Source organism: Vicugna pacos, chromosome 26, assembly GCF_048564905.1.
Source record: "Vicugna pacos chromosome 26, VicPac4, whole genome shotgun sequence".
Lineage (NCBI taxonomy): Eukaryota > Metazoa > Chordata > Mammalia > Artiodactyla > Camelidae > Vicugna > Vicugna pacos.
Window position 1 is genome coordinate 19,593,215 of NC_133012.1, and position 12,341 is coordinate 19,605,555.

At 38.4% G+C, this 12,341-nt stretch overlaps 1 protein-coding gene across 3 annotated transcripts in view; it reads right to left on the minus strand.

The window, feature by feature from the left end:
- Positions 1–12,341, minus strand: part of SNX25 (sorting nexin 25) — a 99,293-nt gene that overhangs the window by 50,988 nt on the left and 35,964 nt on the right. For all 3 annotated transcript variants that reach the window (XM_072950450.1, XM_072950449.1, XM_072950451.1), the window contains 2 exons: positions 8,196–8,280; positions 4,468–4,684 (listed from right to left, as the gene is read on the minus strand). In XM_072950450.1, the coding sequence (XP_072806551.1) occupies positions 4,468–4,684; positions 8,196–8,274 (296 nt within the window). In that variant the 5' untranslated portion in view covers positions 8,275–8,280. The remainder of the gene's footprint in view (positions 1–4,467; positions 4,685–8,195; positions 8,281–12,341) is intronic.

Below are 12,341 nucleotides of genomic sequence, written 5' to 3' on the forward strand. Positions count from 1 at the left end.
ATGGGAATTTCTACTAAGGAGAGGCTCCATGACTGACGCTTCATTATTTGATGACTAACTACCTTCTGCGTGGCTCCCAAGTATTTCCCCAGCCAGCCTTACCAACCCAGGTCACAGATTCCCTGTCAGCCCTGACCCCATCCCATCCCAGGACCATTAATTTCAAGGATATGAGTGAAGAGAGGGGAAAGCAGAACGCTCCATACCTCCTTGTCCCACAGTATCTGGATAGCAATTCAAGAAAGACTGGGAAGCTAATTTTTCTAATATCTTCCAAGCAAGAGGCAGTTTATGGGCTTCTTATAGTAACTAGCAGCCAACAGTTGGAAAAAATTCCAAACCAAAACACTAAACAGAGGGGGAAGAAGCACAGTAAGTACCACACAGGAAATGAAACAAATAAATGCATAATGCTGCCTTTATGACCAGTGACCATTTTGAAGAGTAAAACTTTACTTTAAAATATATATTTGGTTAATATTTATTGGGGGAAGTCGTCCCCCACCCTCCAGATCCACTTTAACAAAAGAGCCTTCTTTATAAAATATCAAAATCGCTCTCCAGGCCCCTTCTCTACCCCAGTGGAGGGGAGATAATAAATGGAGCCTGGTCCTCAGACTTCCAGGAGTTCCCCTTCTTCCTGGACAGTGAGGGGAAAACCTTCCGAGTGAACCAAAGGCCAGATGGCTGGTCAAACAACCTTGATGCAGGAAGAAAGGAAAGGTGAATGCTTCCCTGGAATCCTCCACTAACTCTAAGAAGGGTACTCCTGTGATGCCCGCTAGTAAGTGGAGACTTTAGAAGTCTAGAAAGGAACATAAGGCACATGGTTCCTCCTGAGCCAGGTCCCTCTAGTGTTCTGGTGGACTGCAGCCTCAGTCCTGGCAGCAACCTCTGTCAGTGCAGACTGTTTACTGCAACTCCAACTCCTCACTTCTGGGTTCTCACGCCTTGAGTGAGCAAAAGGACACTGACCTTCCGTAAATTTCGTATGTGCAATGTTACTTAATCTTCCCATGTACACCCAGAAGCAGATATCACCATCACTACTTCATAGATGAGAATATTAAAGATCTGAATTGTTACGTGAATAGGTCAAAGTCACAGAGATAATAAATGGTAGAAATAACTTTCAAGTCCTTTTCTGACTCTCAAGTCCAGACTCTTTAAAACTACACCATAATCAAAGATTGCTAAGATGAAAGTAAAAAAGAAAATTCAGAGATAAAAAAAGAAAATATATGAATAAAAACATTATTTTTTTCCTTAAACAGCATGCCAGTGCTTGACTGGTAAACAGAACAGAGACTGTAAAAAGAAGGCTGTGAAATTAAAGATGCTATTGATTTAACAACATAAAAACAATCATTTTTAGATTTTCCTGAAACATGCTGGAACAAGACAGATGGGGCAAAGGAAGAGGAAGCAGAGGCAAGAATTAAGTGGGATCTGGATTGGCTTAAAGCGGCCAACAGAATGCCGGCTGGGAAATAAATACAGGCTGATCGGAAAGCTGCCTCCACACAATTACCTAACAGTCAACCAGAGGATGTGTTGCTTTTATTAATGCAATTTATTATGCTCTAGTCTGACAGTGGCCAATTCAACTGGGTGCTTCCCTGGCTGCCAAAGTCATTCTGCACCCAATGGAAATCTGCACAGCAACGGCAATTTCAGGACGAGGGCACTGTTCACCTGGAGTAGGCAAGTACAGAGATAACCATCAAACCTAATTGCATTTCTGCCAGTCCCATTACGTGATCTGTAGAAGATGACGCACAGTCAGATATTAGATCCCCAGCATTCACCTCCAGGGCACCATCATCCATATGCAAAACACCACTGACCTACCAGCATTTTTCCAAATATCCATAATCTCAGAAAATAGTGGTAGATTTTTTTTCTTTAATAAGAATCATCAGCTAGCGCTCCTAGGCATAGCCTAGACAGCAAGACAATACATCTGCCCTTGGCCCAAGCAAACCAGAAGTCCAAAGAGGAGGACTTTCTAAAATGGAATCAATCTCTGTTTCTATTATTCTGATGCTTGTCCATAATATCTTCATATTATCCACAGAAGCAGTAATTTCAGAAGCTGGTAAACAAATGTCTCAATGAAAAATATATTCTCATGCTGAAATTAGATAATCATAAAAACACCAAAATTTGTCTAACCACCTGCTCTTCCCCCAAACCTAAATGAATCAGTCTTTTAACTAGAATAAAACAATGATCTAAAATGCTGTCCTATACTGAACCGTAATTTAAACATTTCACTTTAAAATGAGCCTCCACTGAATTGAAGTAAGTCTTTTCCACCAGGCAGAATTCTGGAGTGCCTTATTCAGCGGAAGCCACAGCCAGTTGGTAGGTGCTGCACAGGGTTGCTGAACACTCAGGAGAGGCTGAAGCTTTCTGGACTCCAGGGAGGTAAACCAAGAGTCCTATTTCTCTTCTTTCCTTATAAGTTCACATACCTCCTTACTGGAAGTTACTTTCTCTATAAACAGTGGCTATCAAAGGGTGGCCTGGAAGCCCCTGTGTGTCCCCAAGACCCTTTCAGGAGGTCTGTGAGGTTGAAACCACATTCACAGCAATAGAAAAAGGCCATGTGTCTTTCACTCTTCACAGGTTTGTGGAATTTTCCAGAGGCTACATGACGTGATGACATTGTCACTTTGATGGTGAGTGGAAAGAGTACTGTGTAGTCCTATAGTTTAAAATTTTCTTAGTTTAGAATCTAATATGGTAAATATTGACAAGATATGATGAGTGGTAAGCTGGTAAATGTTTAACACCTGGCTCTCCAAGGGAAGAAAAGCTCTGATTTGTAGATTTGCCCATATCATGGTGTAAATACTCCCACCATGGCCAATTATGAGCCAGGAACCCGATTATCGCCGACCTCAGAGCTGGGAAGAGATGTGCACAGTCAGCTCTTGCAAACCAGCACAAGTCAGCCCCCGGACATCACGAGCTGTGACCCACATAAACAAAAAGCTCTTTCAGGTTCTCAGCAACTTTTAAGAGCGTAGAGGGATTCTGAGACCATGAAACCTGATAATTGCTGCTCTACAGTAATTTTTTCAAATCATAGGCTGTGACCCACGAGGAACAAAATAAAATTTAGTCTCAAACACCTTTTAAATGTTAAAGAACAAAAAAAAATTTCAAAGTTATCACAGGTAATGAGCAGTATTAGATGAAACTAATCACAATAGTTTCACAATATAAAATGTATTTCTTACTGTGGGTTGGTCACAGGTTTTAAAAAGGTTGCAGAACACTGGGGGTAGCAAACTGAAAAGTAGCAGGCATATGGTGGCTCTGCAGCTTCCGTCCTCAGGGGCCAGAGCCAGGCAGACACGAGGAGAGAGGATGACTCACGGGAAAAGGCAGCGTAGCCAAGGATGGAGCTCTGATGTTGCGCAACAACCTGAAGCACCCAGGTCCCTGAGGGCCTCCCAGGCCGGAGCAGGGAGTGCCTTCTGACAGAGCCGCAGCACAACAGGGCTTCTCAGAAGGGTGTGAGTTACTGCCTGCCAGGTGAGGATGCGGATGCTTACATATTTTGCAAATACTTTGTCTCTTCCCTGACAGCAGAGGAAGAGGAGAATCAGCGAGAAGAGGCCGCATTAACTGCAGGGAGCTCCCCCTCCTACTCCAACTGAGTCCGCCTCCAATCAGGCAGAAGGCCACTCGTAACAGTAAGACTGCCTCTTACGCCCAAGTCAGAGGTGCTATGTGACTCACTCTCTCACTCCCGCAAGAGTGAGACCTACATTTAAGATCTGGTCAGCAAACTAAGAAAGTAAGAATTTGTTATCAGCCTAGAAATGGCCTTGTGGAAGTCTTCTTCCAAAGGCAGAATCATCTCACAGGCACAAACCTTTCCCCTGTTAACAGCACAAAAGGCTACAAAGCCTAAATATTAGCAATTTTCACACGGAAACACCCTCTCTAATTACAGCCCACACATTCCAACATTAAGGTCCTTTTAAAAATTGATTCCCAGGATATTATGATGCTATAGAGCTCTTAACACAAGACTCACAAAAAGAAACATGAACTTTTTTAAAACTTTTCTGATAATTGATAACTCACTGACATTCTTCAGAGTTTCAAACACTACATTAACATTTTCTGTTTCTAGGTACCCCATTCTAAGAAGTTCATGATACTGCTGGCTCCGTAAAATCTGTTTCACTGTTTCAGTTACTTACAAAATCAAACAAGTCTATAAAGTGGTTTTCTACTAAAAAATAATTTTTAAAAATTTACTCTGTCATAACATTATGATTTCCCCCAAGTATGCCTACATTTCCAGCCAAGGGCCAGCAAGAAGATAAACGTGCTAGAGTTTTGTCTTGACTTCGACCCCTTTCTCAGTAAGAAAGATATATTAATGTGAATTAAGCTGGGGGCGGGAGAGAGCTGGTGAGAGGTTGTTTCCATTTTAACGGTTACCTGGAATTCGCCGCCTTCAGGTCACAGAAGTGAGTGAGCAAAGCTCTCACGATGTCATTGCAGACGACTTTGACCACATCCACGTGGCTCAGCCTGTGGCGCAGCTGTCGGGCGATTTCCCAAAAGTCCTCTGACAGCAGATGGTAGAGCTGTCCCTCATCTCTGCTGAGGCTTCTGTACCAGGACAGGATGTAGTCTCTGTAACTGTAGTCAAACACTACCAGGAACAGACAAAGCATCACGTAAAACTTGGGTGAAAGCAGCAGACACCGAGACAGCTTTCCTACTGGAATCTGGTCACCTGCTATTTAATAGTCACTGTTTAAAATACAAAAAGAGTAGAAAACAAAACAAGGCAAAACATGCTTTTTCCTAAAACCTTTCAAAACGAGAGGTTCTCATCTATCTAAAATTTTGAGGATGTGGTGACCATAGGTCCTGGATTTTCTTGGATAGCCCAATTTTTAAATATTCTATCTTGGTATGAAACTCTGTTTTTTTTTTGTGATTGAGCATCTGACACAGTAAAACATACTTGTGGAGTGTGTCAGTTATCAACTCAATTGTCTCTTAGCTCCAATTCACAATTTTTTGCCCTGCTTTATGATACTGGAGCTGAACCCAGTAAACATTTTTTCTTTGCCGACTGGCAGACTGTTGAGATTAGTCAACAGAGGATGCTGGCGGGGGGACACTGGAAGAGGAAGGGGCTTCCTTCCTGGTTCCTGTGAGCTCTTCTCTCACCATTCCTGCAACACGCAGCTGACAGCAGCTCGCGGGGCACTGAACAGCGTGCATCCCCAGCAAGCTCCTAGGACCCAGAGAGCAGTCTTCTGGAGAATTCTGCTGGCACCCTGCTGGTGGCTTCCCCTAGCCCATGGTATCTCTTGAACATCTTAGCTCTGGGGTGGAGAAGGAACGTACAAATAGGGCCAATGAGTGGAAAATACAAGGAAGTTGTTTTTTCTGTTCAACATAAAGAGGAAGTGAATAAAAACATTCAAGCTATTCAAGAGGTTGCCACAGTAGATGAGGAATGTTCCATCATTCCATCATAAGAAGCTTTTAAACAAGATGGATATCTAATTGACAAGGAAGACATGGAAAAAACTACTTTCTGAGATGGCAAGCTGGATTACTGAACTCCAAGGGTCGTCTGCAAGGCCTTTATTGTCCTTTTATCCTCCTTCTGGGAATCCCAATGCCAAGCAACAAGAGCATGAGGGGAGCCACCTTGCCAATAAAACACTGTTAATTTGCTCATGTGCAATTCTTTCTTACTCTTTTATTAAACTAGAAGTTTTCATGCCTAGAGTTTTTAACTAGTAGCAAACAAATCTGAAAACTAAAACATTTGGAAAATAGAACAATTTTCCCTTTCATTAAAATTTAACTTCAAATTAAAGCAGGAAATTACGTGCAATTATAAGAGACAGTATCTAAAAATAAGATCTTTTTAACATGGTAAAGGATTTATGTGATGGGTGTGTTCACCTCCATAATGTCTCATTACATTTAACCACACTGCAAATTCTAATTATTACAGCTCCAAAATACTCCTCTGATAATACACTTTGGTTAGAAATTGATAAAAATTAATACTGGCAAAGCCTGTACTCAGTAATAGAGATATGTGTGAGCCACACGTTTATCTTCTATCAATAGCTCATCAGCATCTCTCCTCAAACTAAGTATCATAAAAAGACAACAAATGTTAAATGTACAAAACAAAGCCATGATTCTAAGTATGCATTACATAACTACATATACTCATTTATATCAGTACACATATAAAAATATTTTAAAGTATACCTTTTGGGTCAATTCAAGGAGACAAGAGAAATTCATGTCATAAAATCATTTTATGGTCTTCATTAAGGAATAAGTGTAAGTAATGTAACAAACCACAGTGAGACATAAAAGAACACTTATTCTCACTGCCAAGCAGAGAGTTTTTCTTCTAAAGACATAGTAACAGCCAAGAAAAATTCAGGTGCCATTATCACTCAAATACATTTATTTTCTAGGACGGCTCTCAAAGAAATACGTTGGTAAAAGGGAATCACTGGGAATTACAGAGAATGGAATAACATGATTAGAACCTTAGTTTTAGTCAGATTAATCTGAAAAGAAGATTTAGAGTAACAAAGTAGAGAAATACGAGAGGTGAGAGAACCATAAGGGGAAAGAATATGAAAAAGAATATATATATATACACACATATATATGCATAACTGAATCACTTTGCTGTACACCAGAAACTAACACAACATTGTAAATCAACTATATTTCAATTAAAAAAATTACTTCAGCCTTGACAAATGTCCCTATTATTTGTATTTTGCAAGCATACCAAGACATCCTCAATTTTATCAATTCAAGTTTATTATAACTAGCTAATAACACTTGAATTTCAATCAAATATACTGGTGCCAGAGTTTAGAAATGTTAATTGAAATACTCCAGAGATGCAAATTATAATCATTATAGATTTTCTAAATTCTTATGGAACCTCTTAGCCTTCTCAACATACATTTCCAGATTCTAATTCCACATTAAATTAAATGTCCAAATTTTTAGAAGGCAGTTTTGGTTTTAGTTTGCTGTTGTTTTTCTTTAACAACAACTACTGCCAAATGCATAAATTTTATTTCCAATAACCAATTTTATAGTAGCCTATAGTGCTCCTTTTGGTAGATGATATAATGTTCATCTTCCTTGGAAATCATTTTGCTTAAAAAAATGGACAGGAAATTGTAAACATTAAGAATATGGTAAAAATAAAAGGAAAGAAAAATTAACTGTATCAAAGTGTAATCAACTAAAGCTCTTACCCAAAAGCTTTGGATAAAATTTTCTTTTCAAAATAAATCATTCACAGAAATTAGCCTGAGGATAATGTTTTGTTTTTATGTTGTGTTTTGGTTTTTGCCAACTAAGCCTGTCCTTATCCCGTCTTTCTCTTTTCATAAATATTTCTGGAACAAGTTGGTCCATGCTAGATAAGCATGCCACGTCTAAGTGCAGAGTAATTTCTACGTCTTAAAAAATTAAAAAGAGACACCCATGTTCACAGCAGCACTATTCACAACAGCCAGAAGGCGGAGGCAACCCAAGTACCTACTGATGGATAAACAGATACACAGAAGATGGAATATACATAAAATGCAATATTAATCAGCCTTAAAAAGGAGGGAAATTCTGACACATGCTGCAAAATGGCTGAACTCTGATGACATTATGCTAAGTAAATAAGCTAAACGTTTAACAAAAGAACACACACTATATGATTCCACTTATACAAGGTACCTAGAGTTAAATTCATAGAGCACAAAGCAGAATGGTGGTTATGAGGGGTGTGGGAATCATTGTTGAATAGGTATAGAGTTTCAGCTTTGCAAGATGAAAAGAGTTTTCTAAAAGAAAAAAAAAATTCCTGTTACCTACTTTAGGTAACAGAACAGATCCTTGCTTCACATGGTAGAACTAGCTCCCTGGCTAGCTTCATGTGACCTGCAAACTCCTACTTAATCAACGTTTAAATCTCATCCATTCAATTCAAACATGGATGTGTTTATTTAGTCCTCAAGTAAAAATTCATGAAGGAAAAATCCTAATGCTACACAAAGACAAGGAGGATAGATATATTTGTTAGAAATTACCATTTTCCTTATAGGACATAACAAATTGCTTCACATGGTAATTATGCATCCTCATTTAATCCTTACCTTCTTTCAGAGCTTTGTCCATATTATGAGAAATTACTACCCTTCTAGACTGAACTGACTCATGTGAGTTTCCATACATAGGACTCTGAAATGTAAGAGGAAAAAAAAACATATTATTGAATGAATAAATCATAAATAAAAATAAATCTAAAAGGTATGAAATACCCTTTAAACAGGCATTAAAATATTACTTAACAGATCATAAAGTTCTTCTGGAATGCTTACGGTTAAGAAATGTTTTAAAAAGAAGAATTAAGGAAGGATTTTCCCTACTAGATATCAAAACAGTATTATGCCAGTGTTGGAATAAAAAAATCAACAGAATGGTAGACAGTATAAAAATATCTATATACAGATGCATATATATAAATATATGAGAATTAGTAAGAAAGAATTTGAAATCTGTAAGGAAAACACAGACTAGTCAATAAATGGTGTTGAGATAATTTGATGTGTGGGGAAAAAAGGTTAGAGTCTTACCCCACAATTCATACATAAATAACTCCAAACTGACTAAAGAGCTAAATTTTTTTTTAACTGAAAAAAGTATTTAAAGGAAACAAGGGAGATGCTGTGTGTAATCTTGGGATGGAGAAGATCTCCCTAGAATAAGACACAAAACCTAATAGTTATAAAGGAAAAAAAAAACTGACAAATATGACTACAAAAATAGAAAATTCCTATTTGACAAAAGATCCTATAAAATACAAATGACAAACTAGCAGACAATACCTGCAGCATATATAACAAAGGACTATTATTTAATAAGAAAACTATTATTTAAAACAAGAAAAATAAAAGAAAATCAAGCAAGGAATTGAAAGAGCAATCATAAAGAATAAATACCAATAAATGTATGAAAAAATGCAACCTCCTTTTTTAATTAGAGAAATGCAAATTTGAGCCATGAGATACCATCAGACTGCCAAAGCAGCGGGAAAGAATCCTAATAGCTAATGATGGCAAAGATATGTAGAAATGGTCATTTTTCACACACTATTGGGGGAAATGTCTATTTCTACAAGCTTTTAAGAAAGCAACTGAGCCACACATAAAAATTTAAATATCTATCTTTTCATTCAGCAAGTCTTTGCCTAGGAATCTAGCCAACAGAAATAATTGCACATTGCACAACAGTTTATACACCAAGAATTTCACTGCTATATTGATTACAAAGGCAAAAAATGGAAATAACTTCAATGTATATCAATAGTCAAAGATTTAAATTATGATACATTCATATTTTAGACTATAATACAACCATTAAAAAGAACGAATTAGGGATACATATACCTTCATGGAAAGTTTTCCATGATGGAAAATGTTTGGAAGCACATACACCAAACCATTAAAAGCAGTTTTCTCTAGGCAAGGGCATAGGATTTTAACTTTTCCATATATGCTTATTTAACAGTATATTTTAAAAACTGTGTAACAGTATAAATTCTTTTTAATTTTTAAAGGATACTAGCTGGCAAGAACCAAAAACAGAGAGGCAATGTACAGGATTTAAATCCCACTGTTTGGCCAGTAAGACTACATTAAAGAAAATTTTTTAATTGATCACATACCAAAGTAATCAGAAGTATGTATAATGTAACTGGGCCTACTTATTGGTTTTGGAGGAGAAAAAGAAAGTAATATTAGTGTAATGCAGAGTACTTTTTGTGCACAGGAAATAAGTGCTTGATGAGCACTTTGACGTCACTCAGGAGATCTAAATGGCTAACGTTAGTATGACCCTCCGCCAGCAAACACGCACAAGGAAATCCCCGTGTTCAGGCAGGCCACCTCAACACAACTGCAATCAACCCCGTGGCCCTGGACCACCCAACCAGAACCAGAAGTGGAAAATTTCCAGTCCTTTGCTTAGCTTCACACTACCCACGGGTCAAATGCCAAGAGTGTCATCCGTTTTCATGATCAGTTATTAAAAAACAAAAGCCAAAGTCTTAAGATTTCTTAGTTGAAATACTTTTAAAAGCCTTAAGATGTATGAGTTACTCAGAAAAGAATTCCTCTTTGTCATAAATTAATATTCAACACTTTCCCAAGGAATCATAAAAAAAAGTAGATAACCATAATCCTTACACAAAAGCCATTTAATGCCTAAAAGGAATACACTCTCAACTGTTTAAAACTATTTTCTAGTCTCTGAGTAGCTTGCTATAAAATTAATCTACACATTTCATTGTAATTTTTAAAATTTTATTTCATAAGAGAAAAAAATTGAAGAAACGAGAGGAATTTTAAAATGCTAGTGCTTTTCAGCACATCAGGCAGATATTTAAACAACTTAGATTTTTGGACAATCTCTTAATTGACTTAATACTTTTAGAGCACTATACTGATAAATAACCTTAATCACAATTTCTCAGGCTTCTGGCCAACAGTCTGGTATAGCTTCCCAAATACAGGTGTGGTCGTTTTCACACACAACACTAACCGAATGATGAAACTACAGCCAAACAATACTTACTCGAGAAGTTTCTGAATTTGGGTTCTTAAAATGGAAACTGTTTTGAAGGGCCGGGAGAGTAGCAAGTATGAACCAGGCCGAAAGGCAGGGCATGGTATTTATGCATATTCTGTGCTTTGTGTCTGTCATTACCACTTCCTACGAAACTTGATTTTATTCTTACCTTCTACCTTTTTTGGTCTCCCTAGTTTGGCTATATTACTTCTTGCCGTCTGCCTGCATCTTTCTTTTCTCTCTCCGCTTCATATTGAGATGTAATACCTACAGTAAGTGTATGTCTGTCATTACTGACTGTATCTGAATTAGGTCTTTACTCTCTCTAATTTAGATAGAAAGCTTAGGAGAATAACGTTTTCTATGTTGGCTCTTTATGTAGAAGCTCTACTATTTTTTCAATCTGATTTTCCATTCTGGTCCTGGATTTCCCTGCACCCCATCTCCCAGGGGTCACTGGCCTTTGTTAGAAAGAATTTTCAAAGTTTTTCATCCCTATCCCATCAGGGCAGCCTGATGAAGTCTGTAAGGAGGAGAACCGGAAGATAAAAGAAAACATCATGGGCCAAAAATAACTGGGTAACCATGCATGGAGATTTCTTTTTTAAGGATTTAATATTTATGGAGGCAGAATCTCCTCATGACTAAATCACTACCCGAGTGTAAATCAGTCACTACACGGAGGGAGGGAGGGAGGGAGGGGAGCAGAGGAGGAGAGAAAGCGGGCAGCTAAACACATGCACACATTCCTGTGGCCCAGAGGACAGTTGAACAAAAATCGTCTTCATTCTCCTTCTATTTATAGGTTTGAAAAAAGAAATTCCACACAACAAACTTCCCCACAAGATGCGTTAAAGCCAATGCTGACTCTCCCTCCCTGCAGCACGCAGGTCCCACTCCTCAGGGAAAGCCCGCCTCCTCCGGACAGTCACTTTCCTAATAATGCTGGTTCTAGGGAAGGTGGGAGAAAACCGTGTGTCCTTTTTCCTCCGTCACAAAGGATAAGTGACAGACATCCTCACTACCCGAATCCAGAAATAAGGACTTCGAATGTAGTCTGACCAGTCAGCTCTCCTTAGAAGTTTTGTATCCACATCCCGGTATGAACACAGAAGAGCTTTTGGTGAACCAGGACCCCTGCCATGTAAAAAACAGATCTTATTTTTAATTTAGTAAAAATAAATGAAATCCATCTTCATTTTCAGATTTAAACCTAGCTTGAAACCAACATATCGAGATCATTCTTAGTCACTCAGTGAGTTCCTGGAGAGAGAAGCGAGAGGTCTCAACGTAAAACTGCTCATTTTGAAAATGTCTTCCAAGGACAGGGCAAAACCTGAAAGCTTTTCTCTGACATATGTAACTAGATGCTCAGCATCAAGGAGTAGCTGCCTCATGAACAAACCCTTTCCCGAGTACATGTCAGCTTTCTGTTTACTCCTGAAGATCAGCTCTTAGTCTACAGCCATAATACACTCAAATTGTCTGTGTCAGAGGTAAGACACGCCATCCCGAGGAAACAACATCTGCAGAGAATCCACACAGACAGACCTGGGTTACTCTGACACCATCAGCAGCTAAACAAGGAGCAACCTGGAATGCAGCCAGGACGTACACTTCATTTTCCATTGTTTACAAGTAAGATGTTGCTTACTGTGTTGCTTCCTGCGGGA